This window comes from Leptonychotes weddellii, chromosome 16 (genome assembly GCF_054177405.1).
Source record: "Leptonychotes weddellii isolate Sample4059 chromosome 16, ASM5417740v2, whole genome shotgun sequence".
In the NCBI taxonomy this organism is placed as follows: domain Eukaryota; kingdom Metazoa; phylum Chordata; class Mammalia; order Carnivora; family Phocidae; genus Leptonychotes; species Leptonychotes weddellii.
Window position 1 is genome coordinate 21,290,982 of NC_138384.1, and position 21,496 is coordinate 21,312,477.

General features: G+C 37.7%; 1 protein-coding gene across 2 annotated transcripts in view; it reads left to right on the forward strand.

Moving 5' to 3' along the window:
* The window catches only part of CDH8 (cadherin 8), a 349,453-nt gene that overhangs the window by 196,719 nt on the left and 131,238 nt on the right, over positions 1-21,496 (forward strand). For both annotated transcript variants that reach the window (XM_081806499.1, XM_081806500.1), the window contains exons 7-8: positions 1,498-1,751; positions 20,284-20,420. In XM_081806499.1, the coding sequence (XP_081662625.1) occupies positions 1,498-1,751; positions 20,284-20,420 (391 nt within the window). The remainder of the gene's footprint in view (positions 1-1,497; positions 1,752-20,283; positions 20,421-21,496) is intronic.

The following is a 21,496-nucleotide window of genomic DNA, read 5'->3' on the forward strand; positions in this document are numbered from 1 at the left end:
TACAGGTGCCTAGTAATTTCAGAATAGACAGGGAAGTGAGTATCTGCCTTGTTTACTAGAAAATATTTCCCCCAAAAGCCAAGTCTCATGAGAACTGAATTCAGGTAGATAAAATCAATCCCAAATTTTGAAATAAGTACATCTTTAAGCTTGTACAGGGGTTCTGAAAGAGTTCACTAATGCCAGGTTGTCTTGCAAATTGTTTTTTTTTAAATCTGCATTGCAGGGGCGCCTGGGTGGCTCAGTCGTTAAGCGTCTGCCTTCAGCTCAGGTCACGATCCCGGGGTCCTGGGATCGAGCCCCGCATCAGGCTCCCTGCTCAGCAGGGAGCCTGTTTCTCCCTCTCCCCCTGCTCCTCCCCCTGCTTGTACTCTCTCTCTCTGTCAAATAAATAAATAAAATCTTAAAAAAAAAATCTGCATTGCAGATTTGAAGTTCTGTTTCTTATGAAGAATTGCAGCACACACCTAAATTGTCTCTCTGAACCTTGACAGACTTTTATTCTTGAAAGCTGAAGTGTTATGAGTTGCCAAGACTTGCACTGTAAGGATTCCGATACAGATGGGCATCTGAGTGTTTAGGGGAACTATTTGCTTCTCCCTACTTCTGTTTACCTAGGTCATTAGCTGAGGTTTCAGGGGCTTTTAAGGAATGAGGTATTAATGTGTCAGAAATATTGTCAGTAATGGTGCAATGAGGTAATTTCAAATTGCTTTTAAGTGGTTGGTAGAGGTACAGACAAACCTAGTTATCTATCTATCTCTCTCTATATATATTGCTTTTACCCTTCCTTCTTCTACATATAAACACAGATAAATATGCATCTGCATACATATTTCCTTATATGCCCACCTGTTTCATGGCCCTGAACTTATAATAGAGACCTTCTAAGAATACCCTAAAAAATAATAAACCTCATTTTAGCCACATGATCCGTAGAACAGCGGTGCTTTTGGAAGTGAAATAAGAAAACACTCTTTGTTGGGATCAGTGCTAAATTATGCTTTATAATGTCTCCTTGGACTAAACAATGATTATTTCTAGTTTTTACATTTCACACACTGTTGCAGAAATGATAAAATATTCTTCCCAGATAGAGATTGTGTTCGATGCTGCCTTATCTCCTACCAGCAGAGGCCCGATTAACTGGCTGATTGGTATGCAGGTCATGCCACCACTAGTAAAATTTTATTATGACTCTGAAGTGAAATTTTGATGGCACAATTCATGACTGTGAATATTTTGTGAATTCCAAGTGAAATGAGCAAAACAAAGCAAAACAATAGGAGATTAGATTCACTGAGCTTGTATAATAAACAGATATCAATAAATGCCTGTAAAATTTACAGGTTGAATCTGAGGGAATGGAGAGTGAGCCCATTAAGGCTCACAAATGGGCTTAAATGCACATAACGACCATCCATCAGCATTATACTCATTTGTTCTTGCTGCTGTGGTCATTAGTGAGAAACATTCATCTTTGTCATTTCTTAACAGCCTCTGGACTTTGAGACCAAAAAATCCTATACGCTGAAGGTAGAGGCAGCCAATGTCCATATTGACCCACGTTTCAGCGGCAGGGGGCCCTTTAAAGACACGGCAACGGTCAAAATCGTTGTTGAGGATGCTGACGAGCCTCCTGTCTTCTCTTCGCCGACTTACCTCCTTGAAGTTCATGAAAATGCTGCTCTAAACTCCGTGATTGGGCAAGTGACTGCTCGTGACCCCGATATCACCTCCAGTCCTATAAGGTATTTCTTTTTTAGAAGGTGTACAGGCTAAGTTAAATGATGAGCACATCAGTACAAAATGCAGTTATGTGTACATTCTGTGTGGCTGCCTTTGGTAGCATGCTCACATGCCTGAGGAGTTCTGGTCAACACAATGTGTGCGTGCGTGCTCTTAACACGCCTCCTCAAAGCTACGTACAGTACCCAGAGCCAGGAATATCAGGGTGAATAAAGCTATTGCCGCTTTCAGAGAACTCACTGAAAATGCAAAATTGCGTACATTCTGCAGTGCCTCTGAGTGGATCTTTTATATTTTCTCTGCTTGATTGTGTATTCGGTTTTTTTTCTAGTGTTGGGCAAGTATTGCTGGTTTGTCTTCTTTCCTTTTTGACAGTTAAGTGAAGTACATATAAGGATTTTAGGGGCATGAGACTACTGTCTCAGTGCGTTAAGAGGCCCCTGTCTTATTTCTGTGTTTGGTGTTTGGCTTTGAAATTATTTTCTTATCACTTCATGGACATTTCTGATAGGTCAGCATCTCTGGAGTGGTGCCTTTTTAGAAAATATCTTTCTCTTCCATTTAAAAAAAAAAAATGGAAGTACTTTCCTTGTTCAGAACTTTTTCCCAAGATGAAATAATCCTTTATTAAAGTTTTTCTGCCTTTTTTTAGAAATGAGGCTCAATTTTTTTTTCCTTTTGAACTGTGTACATCTTTTCTCTTTTGCCAGTCATCCAAATGATGGTACAAGTGCTCAAGCTAAATAGCTTGCTTCCGAAAGAACACTGAAGATCTGTAACTTGTACACTGGTCTCCAAGGGTGAAGTGTTGGCTAATGATGTGTTTGAGTGTGGATTTCAAATATTGTCTTAGAAATGTTTGTCAGGAGAGAGAGAGATGGAGGAAGACGGTTTTAAAGAATTGTCCATTTAATCTGTGAATTAGATGTCAGTTGATCCCAACTTATTGAATGGATATACTTCCATCTACTTTAATCAAGGAAACTCTGGCCAGGTGAGCTTTCTGGAAGTTTTATTTATTCACTTCTTTTTTATGTACTAAACTCCCATTGCTCATAAGGGTATGGAAACTGTGAGACTACAGTTGAAACCCACAGAATAGTCAGTGCCCCAGATAATTTTAGTTAGGGCAAAAAAATCTTTCTTTTCAGATTCAGAAAAGCTGGTTTTAATACAAGCCACTTCAAAACTCTTGATAATGTAGAATGTATCCCAAAAGGATACAAAAAAAAAAAAAAAAAGCTTCCCTCAAAAGAGCCCAACCTCTAAGAAGGTAAAATCCCACTTGGGGTTTTGAAAAATGGTCAGTTGTCCATTCTCAGTTCTAAAGAAGTTCAGCAATCGATAGCCACACAGAATGCCCATATTTGCCTAAGAGAACTGTGTCTCTCAAAGGACCAAGTGTTGAATACAAGGACAATAAGTATCCAAAAAACTACATGTATGTGGTCATCCATTTTCTGACTACATGTTGAAGTTATGAAATGGCTGTATATTGAAATGCTGATTTATACATATGGGCAATGCTGTCTGTTGAATAATGAGTCTGTCCTGTTTTATGTTCCTGCATTTTCTCTGAAAGAACACAGACAGGAGCAATTGCCACTTTCCTCGCATCTCCAAGCATGAGACCGAATGAAGGCAGTGAGTAAGATGGGTTCAACTGAGTGACGGGGCCAGTTTTAACACTTGATTTGACAAGAGTTTTACTCTTTTCAGCAAGGAGCACACAAAGGGCTCAGGAGTATGCCAAGCCAGGGGCCTGTAGGGAAAGGGGGGTTCAGATATTGGGGCAATCTTGTATAAACTCCAAACATGGAATGCATAGTGGCAGTGGGAACAGACTTCCAATGCAGAGACATGGTCTTAATCAGCTAGAGATGAGGGCTGAAGAATTTGTCATGCCCTAGTGATGGCAACTGTCAACTTGCAGAACTGGTTAAAAATCCAGGTTTCTGGTTGCTCATGTATTTTTGCACATTTTGTTATCTTTCCATTTATTGATGCAAACATGGAGATTTGCTGATACTATTTCCAGTACCCAGGGAATCCAGTGATTATTGTCATTGTAGTTAATTATTGTTGTTACTACTGTTGTTATGTTTTATTATTACTAGTGCTTTGAATTTATTTTATTTTATTTTTTTAGAGAGGGAGGTGGGGAGGGGCAGAGGGAGAGAGAGAAGCTCAAGTACACTCCACACCCAGCTCGGAGCCTGATGCAGGGCTCGATCTCAAGACCGTGAGATCATGACCTGAGCCGAAATGAAGAGTCGGACGCTCAATCCACAGAGCCTCCCAGGCGCCCCAAATTCTTACCACTGCTTTGAAAGGCAGGTGTAGAGGAAGCTTGAAACTGCTTAGCAACAACTGCCCAGCTTAGGAGTGTTTTGTTTTCAGGCAAGTTAAAGGGGATTTGAGGCTGTGTTACCAGGAGAGATGGACAGATAAAATAGCATCCGATGACAAGGACATATCTGTGCCTCTGATAGATTTCAAGCAAGCACTCGTTCCTTGGCATCTGGTCCCACCCAAAGAAGGGGTGAATACTGTTTCAAAGCATTTTACAACAGGGCTTTGATGTCCGTGTGATTCAGAAGGCAAGTCCCACACAGGTCTGAATGCAGGGGGATTGGCTGCATGGGATGAGAATGTAAGAATCATCAGCTGCATGTTTCAGCACCTGTTCTGCTTTTCTGCAGTTGTTGCTCCACCCCCCCATCCCCTCCCACAACCCCACTTCATGGGGTTATGGAGAGCAGCTTTCCTCTCTCTTGGCACAATTGGTTAATTTGAGTAGAAAATTAAATTTCCTGACTAGCCAGAGTAATGCATGGTTCCTTATGAGTCTAGCAGACAGATTAGAGCCATTTAACCTTTTTAAACAGAACTAGAGGACACAGATATTCAGGGAATTACTGAGTAACAAATAGCTATGCATTACTGTCTCTTTAGAACTGTTGTATTTCATATGCTGACAAGAATATGCCCATCTTTTAGGGGGATGTTTACTTTGCCATGCAGCAAGAAATAGGCATTTATTGTGGCATTTGCCGTGTTAAAATATGCAGTCATTTATTGGTTGGTCAACTTCCCGTAAGACTCAACTTCTTTTGAGAGCACATCATCAAGCCGGAAATAGCATGTATTTTAAAATTCTTAGACCTGTATCTATATCTATTCCTACACCTCTATCTGTATCTTTATCTTTATCTATATATTCCCTTTCAGGGGAAAATAGACAATGACACTGAGGTTCTTACCTTCTTCCTTCCAGGAACCTTAATTAAACATTTGCTACTTTATTCAGTGCTATATGTCTCTCAGTAATATTGAATAATGTTGGGTAAACTATTTAAAAGATGTTATGTTTTGAACTTATGCAAACTAAAGTTCAAATTCACTAGCCGGTCTCTGGAATTCTCTGAGACTGTCTCTTCATCTGTATTTTGGGATAATATCATGTCCCTCACAGGGTTACTGAAATAATTAAATTAAGTTATTGAATTTAAAAATGTAGTAGCTATTAATTAGCATTGCTAGTTAATAAAGCCACCATTGGTGTATATCATAAATGCAAATGAAAAATCCAGTGCTTATTTTAACAGAGATTCTTCTCCTAAAGGTTGCTGACTGTGCAGCATTATCTGTTTTTCCTATAACAGTTACTGGCTAAATAGTTTAATTAACCTCAGTTAGTGTAATTTGCCCCTGCTACTGCTGTGAATATTGTTACTGGTGAGTGCTCAGTATGTGGCAAGGATGTGCTAAATGTACTCATTTCATTTCCTAACACCTCTATACGATAACATACTCATTACCTCAACTTAACAGATGAGGAAACTGTGGATAAAAAGCCTAAATTGCTGAGTATCACACAAATAACCAAGAGTGGAACTGTGGTGCATACCTAGGTTTTTTCTGACAACACAATGCCTATCCTCTGTCTCTCTGCCACACTTTCTTCCCGTGTGATCTCAGTGACTTCAACTGTGTCTCTGCTTGTTGGAACAGCTTAGTAGGACCAATTTTAATTGAAATCATAAACTACTCATTCTCTAAATGGCTTCATTCCATTCGGGATGCAAACCAACAAGGAAGGAAAATATCCCAGGTCTGTGTAATTAACCAGAACATGGATGGAATGCTCCTTGCTCATTAGTCCAACCCCTTTGTATGGGTTTTGTTACTATTGGCTGTAAACCCAATTGTGATTAAGGAGGTAAAAGAAGAAACAATTTTCTAACAGTAGCATAAATCAGACATTGTGCTAAGTTCCTATTATGTATCATTTCACTTATTTTTCATAACAGATGCTGTGAAGTAGTGAGTATGATTTTAGTTTTATGGAGAAGGAAGCTGAAGCTCTAAAAGGATGAGTTCCTGTGTATTGTCATATAGTATGGAGTGCAGGGCCAGGATTTAAACCCAAATTTCTTCTTACCATCGACTACCATGCCTGTGCATGCTTTGCTGTGTTCTGGCATTTTGCATGAGGAGTGGGATGATGGCAGTTCATTATTTACTGAGCCCATCCTTTGTGACAGACACTTTGAAATGCTCTTATATGCAGCTAACTGTTTATATGTAAGGTAAAAATTCTTAGCACAGACTAAGTGTTAAAATATAATCCAGTGCCTTCATGTTAACCTGCTGTGGTTCATTTTTTTCCTTTTAATAAATTTATTTCAAGTGTGTATTTGGTATTAGCATGGTGTTGAGATGACATGTGATTGTTGTTTTTAGGTAGTTGCTTCCTATTTCTTTCAGAGCATTCACCTTGAATAAGACTACATGAGCTGCTTAAAATAAAAGTGGGGATGATGGCCATTCAGCAGGCAGAGTAGACTGACACATGATCATGGTAGCCACAGTGCTCTGTTGTCCTAATTCATCTCCTGAATGTAAGTGCCCACTCAACATAAGAGATTGCATTTTGTTCTTCCTATTTGAACTTGGGCATTTTTATAATTCACTGCAGTTATCTGGCTTGCTGTTAATGAGCTCTTTTCCAAAAAATACTCTCCTTACATTCCTGATGTCCAGTGATACAAAAGTGGGAATATTCCACACTGTTGAGAACCTGGCATTAATTTAGAGGGTAGACTGTGTATCGATTGACTCTCTCCCCAGTCTTGTAGTAACTCCCATATTTGGTAAGGACCTAGTTTTTGTCTGTTTTAATTTAATTTAATTTATTATTTGCATTATTGTTTTGGTGATAAGAACACTTAACATGAGCTCTCCTCTTTAACAGATTTTTAGGTGCACAATATAATATTGTTAACTCTAAGCACAATGTTGTACGGCACCTTTTTAGAACTTATCCATCTTGTGTAACTGAAACTTTATACCTGGTGATTAGCGACTCCCCATTCCCCCCTTCCCCCAGCCCCTGGCAACCACCATTCTGTGCTTTTATGAATTTGACCATTTTAGATTATCTCCTGTAAGTAGAATCATGTGGTATTTGTCCTTCCATGACTGGCTTATTTCACTTAGCATGATGTTCTCCAGGTTCACATCTGTTGTGGTACAGTATAGAAATTCCTTCTTTTTAAGGCTGAACAGTATCCCATTCTATCTATATACCACATTTTCTTTATTCATTCATCTGTTGATGGTCATGTAGGTTGTTTCCCCATCTTGGCTAATGTAAGGAGTGCTGCAACGAACATAGGAGTGCTAATTGCTCTTCAAGAGCCTGGTTTCGATTGTCTTGGGTAAATACCCAGAAGTGAGATTGCCAGATCATACGGTAATTCTATTTTAAATTATTATTTAGGAACTCCCATACTGTTTTCCAAAGGGGCTGCACTTCTTTGCATTCTCACCAACAGTGTGCAAAGATCTGGTGCAAAGACTGAGTCCTTTTAAAATAATTAAAACTTGGTCATTTAGTTTCTGCACACTCTTAGCCAAATAAAAGTTTGATTGTCTCCCAATTCAGAAGTACCAACTCTTCAAATCATTGTTCCAGAAAACTCACTGTATTTGCTAATTCAACTACCAGTAGTTAATGTGTCAGTTAAGTCATACATTCAGTCAGATAACTGTTCATTCATTCACACACACACACATACACACGTGTGTGTGTGTGTGTTATAGGATTTACTTATTTTGTTGTACAACGAATATCAGTGTAACTCAGGTTTTCCTAGGTACTTTCTGTAAAGACAAGCCTCTGCCCTTATAGACCTTATTCTACAGTAGGGAGGGTGGCTGAATAGCCATGGAAAACCCAAGCTCTTCGTATTTATCTAATTAGATACATGCTCTCTAAAAATGATAAAGTTAGATTATGGAACTTGAGGGTCACATGGAGGAGGAGCAAGTTTCTTAGTTTCATGGTGAATTTGAATAGAAGCAACCACAGATACCTAATGATGCCAAGGTGGAACTATCTTACACTATAGAGAACCTAATATTAATTTGGATAGGGGACTGTGTGTATATAATTTTTTTCTCTCATCCTCTCTTCCTCTATTTCTCTAAAGAAATGCTTTGGGTAGAAAAGGGCTCCTTTTTCTCCTTAGAGGAATAATAAATAATATGTGATGCAGGGACCTTAGAATCCTGGGACTAGCAGAACCAGATAATATTATTTATTAAAGCAGTTAGGGCAACCAGTGGAACAATTAGAGGCAAAAAGCTGAAAACTTGTAGATGGAATTTTTGATACTAAAAGTGCGTGCGAGAAAATGTTAAAATGGTTTCTTTAGGCATAATAACAAAAGCTAGAATGAAATTAAGCAGTGAGAAAGAAACAGTTGGAGTTCAGTGAAATATAATAACTGATTCATAACTAAGGGGTTTATTTCATTATAAGTGGCTCTAAATAGCATCTTCACTTGCAGTTGGCTCCAAATTGCATCTTCCTATAAATTTTCCATATAGAGGCTGCAAACCAATGTTTAGCAAAACATTTTTTATAAAATAAACGTGCATTTATGCCTGTTAAATTTGAAAAATAGATATACACTGCCTTTCTCCAAGAGCAGCATCTCCCTGTGTTCGAAGGGACACTATTGGGATTAAAGACATTGTGGCCAGATCAGTTCGAACTCACGTTTCTTTGCACCAGGACTTCATAGGTATGTTAATTTGCTAAAGTGCATTGCGCTTTTTAAGAAAGAGAAAACCGTAAGCAGCACATTCAATCTTTGAACTTCACGTAGTTTTGCCGAACATCTGGAGCATACAGTGTGAGGGAGGACACTCACGCTCCCGTGCTGGTCTGTGCTCTAGATTCTAATGCACTGAGTGTTGCAAGTATCACAATACTTATTGCTCTATGTTTAACAGGATATGCATCTTTTTTGTTACTATATAAGTCTCCATCCCCCTCCCCCACCTTTTTTCTTTCTGTAGGACCTACTTAAGGGAGACTCATGACCTTAGTGAGTACTTCGACTCTATTACCTTAGGCCAGGGGTCATTAAACTATATAGGCTGTGTGCCAAATTTGGCCTACCACATTTTTTAAAATGAACTTTTATTGGAACACAACCATCCTCATTCTTTTATGCCCTACAACTGCAGAGTTGAGTAGCTGTGACAGAGAGTGTATGGCCTGCAGAGCCTAAAATATTTACTTGACAAAAACGTTTGCCAACCCCTACCCTAGACTGATAGGGGTTTGGTTTTTCATGAGTAATTTGAACAGTTGGCTCCCATATCATTCCACGATCTTATGCTGTCTCAGAAACTCCCTAAAGATAAGAAAATATATATATGTTTTAAACCTGTAGCAGTCAAGGAAATTCTTTGTATGAGACTCCAGCTCTATGTGATGGGAACTGGCATCTCCCAAGCTTTCCTGAGAGCCCTTGGGACATTGGTCCTCATGGGACCCACGGCAGGTTATACTCATGTTGAGTCTGCCAGAAAAGTCTGGTTTTGTTTAGTGTAGCTTTGGGGCCCATCCCCATAACTACCCTACAGGCTGTGAAAGGGCATCCTGAAAAATGCTGTGATGCTTACCTGCTTGGAGTGAGGAATTTACTTGTTTCTGGCATGAGTTTGTTATAAAATCCCATTTTTTCCTCCATTCTCCAGACCTCAGTAATGACTACAATACTGGGTTTTTAGAATTCAGGCTGGAGACTGCCTTAGCCAAACCCTGGTCTCTGCATTTTGGGGTATGGGTAAATTCTCTGAGTAGCAGTATTTCTGTATCTAAAAATATAAGATGGCATGAAGTAGAAAGTCACTTGGAAGAGATTTGCTGTAATATGTTCAACCATCTCTAACATGTATTCTCCCTTTGAGAGTCGATATATTCAATGAGTGATACTGGAAATAATCTGTGGATCTTCATTCATGCTTATTTAGTATTTTAGTATAGTGCTCTTCACATGTATCTCATTTATACTTCATTACATTAATTCTATGAATTACACATATTCTATGTGCATTAAACAAATTGTTACAGATTGTTTTCCCTGGGATTAGATGGGAGTCTGAAGTACAGGATGTTTGTTAGGAATGGAAGGAGACTAAAAGCAGGATGTGCAGGGGCAGAAATCTAACAGCATCACAGTCTCTGCAAAACCTTGACCCAACCCAGTGGGTCTCTCTGGAATGAGTGTTGATCATCAGAGGAGTCCTGCCTCATGCCAAAAGGGCCTTTATCCCTCTGCTTGCTTAATCTCCAGATAAACTCTGGAGCATAGGCTCCGAGATTCTAGGGAGTGGATAGCTTAAGACTGTCTGCTGACCCTTCCCCACACAGCTCAGGCATCCTTCCTCGAAGGAAGATCTGCACAGCATATCTTCATGTCAATCATGGATCAGAGCTCTGAGCCTCTTTATTAGGGAAGTAATTTGACTAAGTTCATCCTGCTAGCCATGTAGCTCCTCTACCCATGTTAGCACCATACTACAGTATGTCCCTTTAGGCAAATAGATATTTGTTCTACATTTTGAGATGCAGACACTGAAGTGGCAGATCGGTTAGCTGAAAGGCTCTCGGTGTGGTATGGCCGTAGTTATCCAAAACCATGAAGCTGCCTGAGTTTATAAAATATTTTAAAACAGGTGATCTAGAGTAGTAAAAAAAAGCTTAATAATCAAGGGACAAGAAAAAAATTGGAAAATGCTGGTCATGGGTTTAAAAGAGTTCCTGTGTTTATTTGTTTTTGTTTTCTGATTGGTGAAGTCTTTGTCTCCTCTTGGGAACAAAATCTGATAGTAATGTTTATATTCTGAGAGAAACAAAGATGCTTGTGTAGGCTGAGCAGTGTTATCTAACATTGTTATACTCATAAGGCAAAATAAATCCTCTATTTTGCATCCCAACAAAGGGAGATTGACATCCTTGTCCGATGTTCAAATATTTATGGGAGTCATTTCAACCAAGCCTTTATTTCTCCTTATATTTCTACACTCTGATTTGACATAAGCTTTTGATAAAGGACAATCAGATTTGACTTAGTGTTACAGAGGAAAACATAATATTGCATATTTTAGAAGAGATGTTAAAAATGGAGAAATGCCATTTCCTTCCATCTATCAAAAGTTTATTATCTTTATTCTATGTGTCTGGAGCCAGTTTGCTGGGGAGCAAAACAGTTCAAGTTGAAGTGCCTTCCAAATGGGCCTCAGGATTCAAATCAAGTTTTGGGATGGTCTGCTGAGGTGTGTAGCTTCACAGTAAATGAGAATAAGATTTATGAAAGTCCTTAAGAACGGTCACAGTTATGGAAAATATATTTAATAGTGCAGAAGACAGCAAAAGACCTAAATGTCCTTCCAAAGCCAAGGGTCTGAAATTGAAGATAACAGGTATGGAAAGGGAGCAGGACCCAGAGGGTCATGAAGTGTGGGAGATCTGCTCTCTGGAGAAAGAGGAAGCCTCTCTGGATCACCTTTATTAAACATCAAGCACATGATATCGGACTTTGCACTTGCTTAAATGTATAAGACTAAGTTAGACCGTGTAGGCAGGCATTGTGTTTAGGGATGAGTATTTTTGGTGGAAAATACTTTTGTCCCCCTAGAGAGAATTACATCTGCTTGAACACTGGAATAGTGTGCTTATATTAGTACTATTGTATATCAGATAGGTAAACAAGCTATTTCAGTTAAAATGCTTTTCCAGCCCTTAAGAGTTAAAGGCCACATCTTGTGCACCTGTGAATTCCCAGCATTTACCATAAGTCCTTAGCATGTACTAAATGAGCCTAAATTTACTAAATGTCCAATGAAATTTTCAGTGCATATATAACTTTATGACATTAAAAAAAAATACCTGCTTTGATGTAGTTACGCACTACTCTTAGTATTCCGTGGGTGTGCATGTTTTCCATAAACACTTCTTCCTTTTTTTACAGTAAACGATTTTGACCAAAATTGGACAAATATATAATCAAATACCACTGTCCTCATCACTATCTAAGATTCAGTGTCAGGTACTGTGGTCAGGATATGACACTTAGTATCTCACTAACTTTATGAGTGGGGAAAAAGTGTGTATTATCTGCATTTTGCAACCACAGATGTTAAGAGGACAATTTATATGGGCTACTAAAGTCATTTATATGGAGAATTAAATAAGAAATTAATATACGGGGTTTAGCAGAGAAGCTGAAAATTAGAAAGGCCATGATAAATACATTAAATATATTACTAAATCGTAATCCCAGGGATGGTCCTATGGTCCAGACAGCTGCATAATGAGGTCCTTTTTTTTTTTTAATTTCACGCTATCTCTGTTTTATTGTTAATGTAACTTCATCAACTTTGAATATCCTTTCATATAGAGAAAAGTCATTATTGGCATGATTGGTAGCCCCCAAAAGATATTTAAGGGAGTTAAAGGATGTTCTTCACTCTTAGATTTCCCCTAAGAAGAGGAAGAGGCTGTGAGCCTTTCGTAAGGGTATTTCTTCAATCTTCCTCCATCTTCTTTACTTCCCACATCCATATAATCACCACATCTTGTTTATTTTACTTTCTAAACTCCAACACCATCATCTCTAATGTGAATACTCACAAAAGTCCCATTTGCCTGCCTCCAACCCCTTGATATCCACACAGCTGCCAAACTAATCTCTAACTCAGTTTAGAGCTCTGTCGTCCGTTAGATTAGACACTAGTCACATGAGCCTCTTTGAATTGGAATAAAATTAATTTAAATGAAACAAAATACAAATTTGAATTGGTCCGTTACACTAGCTAGATTTCAAAGGCTAAACAGCTACGTGTAGCAAGCGGTTACCATATTGGACGGCTTGGAGCATGTATCTGTATCACAGAAAGATCTCTATGAAATTCAGCTGCGGTTTAGATTATATCACTTTCCTGCTATATTTCTTCACATGGCTCCCCATTTCCTACAGGTGAAAAAAAAATTCCTTCACACAGTTTCCAAGGTCCTTCATGATGTATTCCCTGATGTCCTTCCCCTGTTGAATCTTGAACTTGAGCGACACCATCCTTTGTTAAGGTCTGTAAGCACAGTGAACATATTCCTAACTTAGACTTTTCATATTTGCTGCTGCTTTTGATACGAATAATTTGTAATATTTTATGTATCTCAGCCCTTTTCTTTTTTTCTTCATGAATATATCACTGTAAGCTTTGAAAAGACTTACTTACTTTCATTGTCTTTCTTCATCTATAGACTCAGTGACATGAGACCAAGGCCATACCTGTCTTGGCACCTAACACAATGCCTTGTACATAAGAAATACTCAATAAGGAGTGAATGAAGGAAGAAAGCTAAGAGCCAAGATGGAAGGGAAGGATGGGAAAGAAATGACAGAATGCTCATCTGTCTGACCTGAGCTCCCCCCACACTAGTCTAGTCCTTTAATTTTATGGTTTCCAATTTAGTATATGTGCTGCTGAAGCGAGCACTAATTTTATAGTTTCCTAAATCAACTTAAACTCTCAAGATTTTCTACATGCGTTTTTTTCTGCCGAGGATGCTGTCCCTACATATTCTACCTGGAAAAATCCTGCTCATTCTTCCTGTCCCCAAACAGATGCTACATCTTCTTGGTGTCATCTCTGACCACCCCTCACCCTTTCCCAGGCACACTTGGACTTACTCACTGCAATGTGAGCATTACTTCATTACAGAGCTTGCCACTTTTCATTGTAAGCGATAAGGTCACACCTATGTGTCCAAGAAGAGAGTCTTTATTCAAACGTTTAGCATCTCACTTGCCTAAAAGAAGCAACCACGAAAACCTTAATGAAATTAAAAAAAAATAATAAAAATTTTGCATTTAATCCCTTCACAATGTGTAAAACTGCATTCTATTTTTCCCCATATTTTTGCTATCATATCATATTTAGAATTTGCAGTTATGAATGATTATTTTGATGACTCAGAGAAAATTAGAATTTCTCCAAAGATACTATGTAAATATTGAAGAATTAATCATGAATCAGATTTTATCTAGGATTTATTTTAAAGAATTCTTTTGTTGTTGTTCTTTTGGTACTATGGCAGAAAGTTACACACGAGAATGTGGCTTTAGGTCTCTATTTTTCCAAGATAAAAATGGAACAAACTACAAAATAAAACACAGGCTCAGAAAATGGAAGCTCATATGAACTGACGGATTTGAAATCTGAGATTTCTGTATTTGACCCTAAATAAAATAAAAGGTACCTGAGATTGATTGTGTTGGGTGAATCTGCTTCACTATTTAGGTGGAAACAGCAAGTCGAAATATGACAATATTATGTCTCTCTCCATATGAACACCAAACACCAGAGTATTTGAAATATTTGATTGTTGTTTAAAAATACCTATATATTTGACCGAGTGTCTTCTAGAAATAATGATAAAGACTCTGTGTAAAACCACTTATAAAAACCGTGAGGAAATTTAGAACACATTATCTAATTTGGGATTCACCTTCACCTTTAAAAGAAGGCAATCGTATTGTTCTTGTTTTTAGATGAGGAAACTGAGGGTTGGCTATATAAATTGGCTTATCAGAGAAGTTAGGAATGGAAGGGCCATTCCCTGGAAAAATCATCAGGTGTTTCACAAATATTATAGTGGAAAGAATATAGTCCACGATAATTTTTTCTTAGGAAACCTATTAGTTTATCTTTATCTGATGGTTAATGTAATCGGTGTAGCTCTTTGGGTACACTCCACAGTTTATCCGGCACAAATAGTTGAGCTGTGTTAATTGTAAAAATGGTTATTTAATATCAATGGGAGCCGCCATGGAAATTGGGTGCTATTTCCCAACACAGAGATATCCATGGTTCCTTTTGATCTATTCTCAGTCCCTGCACCAATGGTATCTTCTTATATTTACTTCTGAACTCTGCAGGCTACTCTTAATTGGGTAAACTGGTGACATCAGTTTGTGTTCGTGGTTGAAATACTGTAGGTTAAACGAGTCTCCAAACAAGGTGCTCTGTGTCTAGGTAGGAATTTTCTTGCATCTGTAGCCTTAATTTCAAAAGTAAGATGATGAAGTTCTTACCATTTACTTCTAAGACATACTCCTGTAGGCTAGTGAAACAGTAGTATTGAAGCAAACCAGGGCATTTGTTGGAATAAAACGAGAAAGTTTAAATAGGGCTTCTAAAACATACTCATTGTACTAGATGGAGAGTGTATATTTCCAAAACTTCCGTCATTAGGATTGATGTTAACATGACCCAAGGAGCCCATTTTCTCACATGCCACTTCCCACTGTGTTAATAGGAAGTTCCTTCTTACTCTGGCGGGAAGATGACTCTCCAAAGTGTATTCTATTCTTCTCAAAACGAGATCTTTTGTCTAACGCACTTTAAGTAATTCTGCAAAGGAACAAAAATTTGCATCCAAAACATGCAAATTTTTAAGAAATTAGAATGGAGCCTTCAATATCAGAGGTATGGATCCTGTGACTTTTAAGACATAAATTAGAAAGCATTGAATTTTTCAGTAGATACAATAGGAACCAAAATAGTTCTCTCATTTTTTTGTTCTTCTCCTATCCCCGTTATTCTTTTTCCTTGTATTTCTTTAGCACCATATTTCACACTTAGTAAAATCAATGCTTGATAAATATTTGTACATCTTTCCTATAATCAGTTACTGAGTAACTGCAGTGCAAAATCCAACCAATGTGATACTATGATATATGAATCAAAAATTTCTCCTTGTCCTAAAAGAGTGAAAGTCCGGCAGATGTTTACCTAGAGAAAGTGGAAGGGTCATCCTTGAGGGGAGGAATGACTCAGACCACACGCAGAAAGCTCCCTGTGAATGAGTTGTGGTCCGTGAAACAAAGGACAGCCTTTCATTTCATCAGCTCAGAGTCTATGCTCCATGGAGGTACACAGAGTACCAGATATTTTGAAAGAGGCAAAGACTGGTATCAACAAACCTTACAGAGGGTTCTGGAATATCTCTGTAGTGTCATGTGTGAAATTCTGCCTTTCCTAAGGCTACTAAAGAATATGAATGATAGCTCTTATTTGTATATTTCCATTTCTAGAAATTTGTGTCTGCAGTTAACTCTGGGCTTGAAAGCATCTCTTATAGATTGAAGAATTGGCTCACCATTTATTTTATTACTCATTTATTTATTTGCCTAATGTGAGTCATGTATCAACTCACTTACTGCAAAGCACCACTCTGTGAAGAAGGTATCTTCTCCTGTTTAGAGAGGAGACGGAGATTATGAATAGTTGCATAATTTCAATGAGATTCCACCAGTGAGACCCTACTCTGATTATGCTTCTTCCACTTTATGTGCTGCTACTCTGACAGACACAGAATCCCAGGAAACAGCGTGGTTTATGGATCTACTTCCCAGGTATTAGCCCAAACCATGACATTCTGCAAATTTACATAGTACACTGGATCCTAAAATTTCAGTTGTTACTCCAGGTTTGCTTTCTTAACCCAGTCTAGTTTTTTTTTGCAATTATTTTCTCTTAATTGACTTAAGGAAAGAGCCTATATTAGTTTCTTTTTTAAGTGTTGCCCTTTATTGCTGCTGATGTTACTATATATCACACAGTGCAATGAGTGACTGAGAGGAGAGGGGAGAATTTGAGGGAAGCTTAGAGGACTGGAGGAAAGCAAGCAGAATCTTTGCAACTAGAGATGGTGTGGTGTGGCTCTGGAATGTGTGCGTGTGGCTGCGAGGTGGGGTGGAGCAAGCATCTTCTGAGAACATTCCTGAACATGGTGTGCTTTCAGGTTTGTTTTGTTTTTAAATGTAATCTTTAGCTATGTAACAAATTTTAAAATTGTTAAAATGTAATTAATTTTAACTATGGTTAAAAAAAGATCATATGTTATTCAATATTAATATACAATTGAGTGTGTCCAGGAAATCTTTGAACCTGCAATGGTGAGTTCACGAGACAGAGAAAAGTTGGTGGAAAAATAAACACCTAAAATAATGGTGCCAGAGGTGCAGTTATCATGCCCCCAACTGCTCCCCCTTCTCAGCTTTATTTTTAATCACTCAAGCTGGGATCATCTATGTTTTTGTTTCTACTAATAGGAAACCCAGATGTACTTGTTGAGGGACAAGAGAACCAAGGAAAAATGTATTATCATGTCCAGATAATAATGATAGCATTACAGATTTTTAAATATAGATTTATTAAGCACTTATTATGTGTCAGGCCCCATAATAAGTGCTTTATATGCACTTTAATGTGATATTAAAGTGTCACAAAACCTATTATAATTCCCATTTTACAGATTAAGTAACAAAGGCACAGATAGACTAAGAGCATGACTAAATCACACCTATGTAAGTGATGAGGTTAGGACATGAACTCAGGCAGCCACACTAGGACCCATGTTCTTTATGATGAGATTATGAATGCGTGTGGAGCCAAAGAATAAACAGCCAGAAACCCATGCCATGCCCTTAAGCGACAGAGCAGAAAAGAGTTTGCTAGAAAATAAAGGTGGATTAAAAACTCATCAGGAGGTCTTGGGGCACCTGGGTGGCTCAGTCGGCTAAGTGTCTGTCTTTGGCTCAGGTCATGAGTGCTCGCTTCGGCAGCACATATACTAAAATTGGCTCAGGTCATGATCCCAGGGTCCTGGATCAAGCCCCGCATCAGGGTCCCTGCTCAGTGGAGACTCTGCTTCTCCCTCTCCCTCTGCTCCTCACCCTCCCCCTGCTCAGGCTCTGTCGCTCTCTCTTAAATAAATAAATAAATAAATAAATAAATAAATAAATAAATAAAATCTTTATTTAAAAAAAACTTATCAGGAAGTCTATAAAGAAGATGGGAGATGGAGGCTTCTTATTCCCTGGCTTTCTGGAGAGGTCTAATTCCTTATCATCTTATTTAATAAATCATATTTCCTTAGATCTATTTCACGATATGAAATTATATATAATACATATATAATAAATACATATATAATATACATTAAGGCATTGTACATATGTATATATAATATAGGCATCTATAAGATGTTCAAGTCAGTTGTCTATTAAAATAAAAATAATCACAATTTTGAGTTCAGAAAATTGAGTACACAGGAGGCATTCGATGATGTCACTATCACACAAATGATGTGAGAGCCCTTGATCCCTGATACTTAGTGGTCTGCACACACATGTGTTGACAAAGCATGCCATATTTACCATCCCATCCAGTCCTCACAACAGTCTTATTATCCAATACTAATATCATCCCTTTTTTTTTTTAAGATTTTTTTTTATTATTTGAGAGAGAGAGTGAATGAGAGAACACACAAGCAGGAGGGGGGCAGAGGGACAAGCAGACTCCCTGCTGAGCGGGGAGCCCGATGATGGGGGGCTCGATTCCAGGACCCTGAGATCATGACCTGAGCTTAAGTCAGATACTTAACTGACTGAGCCACCCAAACACCCTATCATCCCTGTTTTATACATGAATAAGATCAGCCCTTCCTCTAGCTAGCTGGTGTACACATAGACTTCAGAGGGAATCAAACATGAATATTCATTTTGGTTCTGGTATGTACTAGTTAGGTTACTTAAAATGTCCTCTAAGGGTTTCGTTCTTCTTTTCTTCATTCCATAAGCAACCAAAGAGAAGAGGACGGAAGAAGGAAGAGGCATCTAGCACTGTGCTTGGTCCACATTTGGTGTTGAATGCATGCTTGTTGATGATGCTGAGTCAGGATTTCTGGGATGTTTAGCAATTCTTGGGAACCTTTATCATAATGTCTGCTAGGCAATAAAATGTCTGAAATGTCTACACAGGCAGCAAGGGACTTCTTGAAATCTAGTTGAGGTAGACTTTAAACTGAATTTCAACAAAGTCATTTGTCCCCCATCAAGTTCCTCCCGTTGTGTAATCTCGTAATATTATGACATTCTTACCTGCGATCTTACTAAAGGGCTGTATTTATAGCCTATTTTATAAATTCTCATGACTCACCCCATAAAGTCTGTCATCAACTGGAACTTTAAAAAATGAGAAAAATATCTCCGCCTCTGTTAGAGTTAGGAGATTTAAATGATGCCCAAATGTTTTTCTAGTTTTCTGCTATTTATAAACTGTTAAGAAAGGGGCCTTCTTCACCGCCTTCCAAGTAGGAAATGATAAATGATAAATGATCAATAGTAGATGATAAATGATAAATGGTCCCTATTTCCATTCTGTCCTGTTTCTTATAAATGGTCCCTGTTTCCATTCTATCCTGTTTTAGTGTATTTCACTACTTACTTACGGGCCAATTTTTCTAATTATGCCTTGGGTTCCTTAAGACACTTACCTTATTGGATTCAGGATTCCATAACCAAAACACAGATCTTGATGTATAAAGAGAATAGCAATAAATGTTGGGAAAAAAAAATTTCTGTATTATCTTGATGCCTAGTGTTCCTGACATGCAGCTGGTTCTAGATACAGGCTACCTTAATGATGTCTTATCTGAGTTTTCTCAAAAGAGGAACAACTAACCTGTGCATTTAAAATTGTTAATTTCATAGACTCTAGTGTTGTAAAGCTGCTAAAATATCCATTCCGACTTTTAAAAATTATTACTAGAGCATCAGCAACCATCTTATTTCTATGGACATAAACTAATAGGAATCCCAAATATGTACTTAACATGAAAACAAAGCAGCAGCAACAATAACAACACATACATGTTGTCTAGTCAAATATGTATTTAACATAAACACACATTTCTTTGAACTGCCATAAGTAACATGCTGCCTAGCACCATACTGCTTTGCGTTTGAGTTTGTTTTATGTGATATTTTGTGGCAACTGCTAATTATCATAAGCTGTCCAATAAATGTGATGGATTGTCCAATTAACTCTTCATCAGCATCTGTTTTTGAAGATGCTACCTATTGAAACTGATGGCAGTTTATGACCTCCATGTTGCATATATAGCTAATTACTCCTTGGACAATAATTATTAAGTTTCTTGTGCCTCATTCAGTCATTTTATTTTACAAATTATGATGCCACTGAGTTTCCCAATCCACTTGACTTCCCAACTATGACTCTCCAAGGATTACTAAAGGTCTGCTGTGGAATATATGGATCATATAAACATTGACGTAGATTACAGATGTATCTGTTTTGTAGGTTTTCCATCGACCGGCACACTGACCTGGAGAGACAATTCAACATTAATGCAGATGATGGAAAGATAACGCTGGCAACACCACTTGACAGAGAATTAAGTGTATGGCATAACATAACAATCATTGCTACTGAAATTAGTAAGTGCCTGGGTTTAATTTCTTCCTTGTGTGACTGGGTTCAATTTATGCCTAGGGATCATATGGTTAATGTGATCCCTGTTTCCATCAGATATTTTGGCATTGGAACTTATTTTATTATTCCCAAGGAGTCTTTGAATCAATTATCTGAATAAGAAATAACTTGCCCAGTGCTAAAATACCAAAGGTTGCAATTTATGTGGGAAGGAAACATTCTTATATCCAAATACCCTTATATCATATACCCGTTATTCAGCCATTAAAAATAATGTTTTGCATACTAAAATATGGGGAAAGATTTAGTAGGAAAGGGTAGGTCAAAAAATAGTACTCAGGAATTATATACTACAATTTAAATAAATGGACCAAACGTATATATACAATTATAGAAACTGCTGCTCACATATTTAGACGACATCCATCATATTCACATATGCAGACAGAAAATATAGAAGGAAACTTCATACTATCAATACATATTATTTTGGAGAGATGAAATTATAGATGATTTTTTTGTTTTGTTTTTAGAGTTTAATATAGTTTACACAGTAACCATAGACTAAGACTGTAACTTTTATATAATCGTTATTGTAAATTAAATGTGAAGATATAAGCTTTTTTAAAAAAAAATTTTTAGAGGATATTACAGGATTGTTAAAATAACATATGGTAGCCTTTCAATTAATTTTCAGTGAGCACAGCTTCTTTGATTTCACGTAATGGTACTGCTAGTGAGTCTCAAACCAGCGGCTATATGGTGGAATTTAGTGATACACCATCTTTGAAAATTTGCACTCTGCCTCACCAATTGTTTATTATACAAAAACATGCCAAAGGAACGTAATATTCATTTTATTTCCAAACAAAATACATTTTGCATATTATCTGATGTCCTTCTTTCGGTAAAGGACCTGATAAGGCCTTTACAGTTGACACAGATTCAAGGGAGATAGTAAATTCTTAAAGGAGTTGGGAATCTGAATAAGGAAATAAAAATCAACATAAAGAAAAATTCATCAGCGTACACACAATATAGAGTGGATATATGACAATAGTAGGATGTGGGACCTAAGATC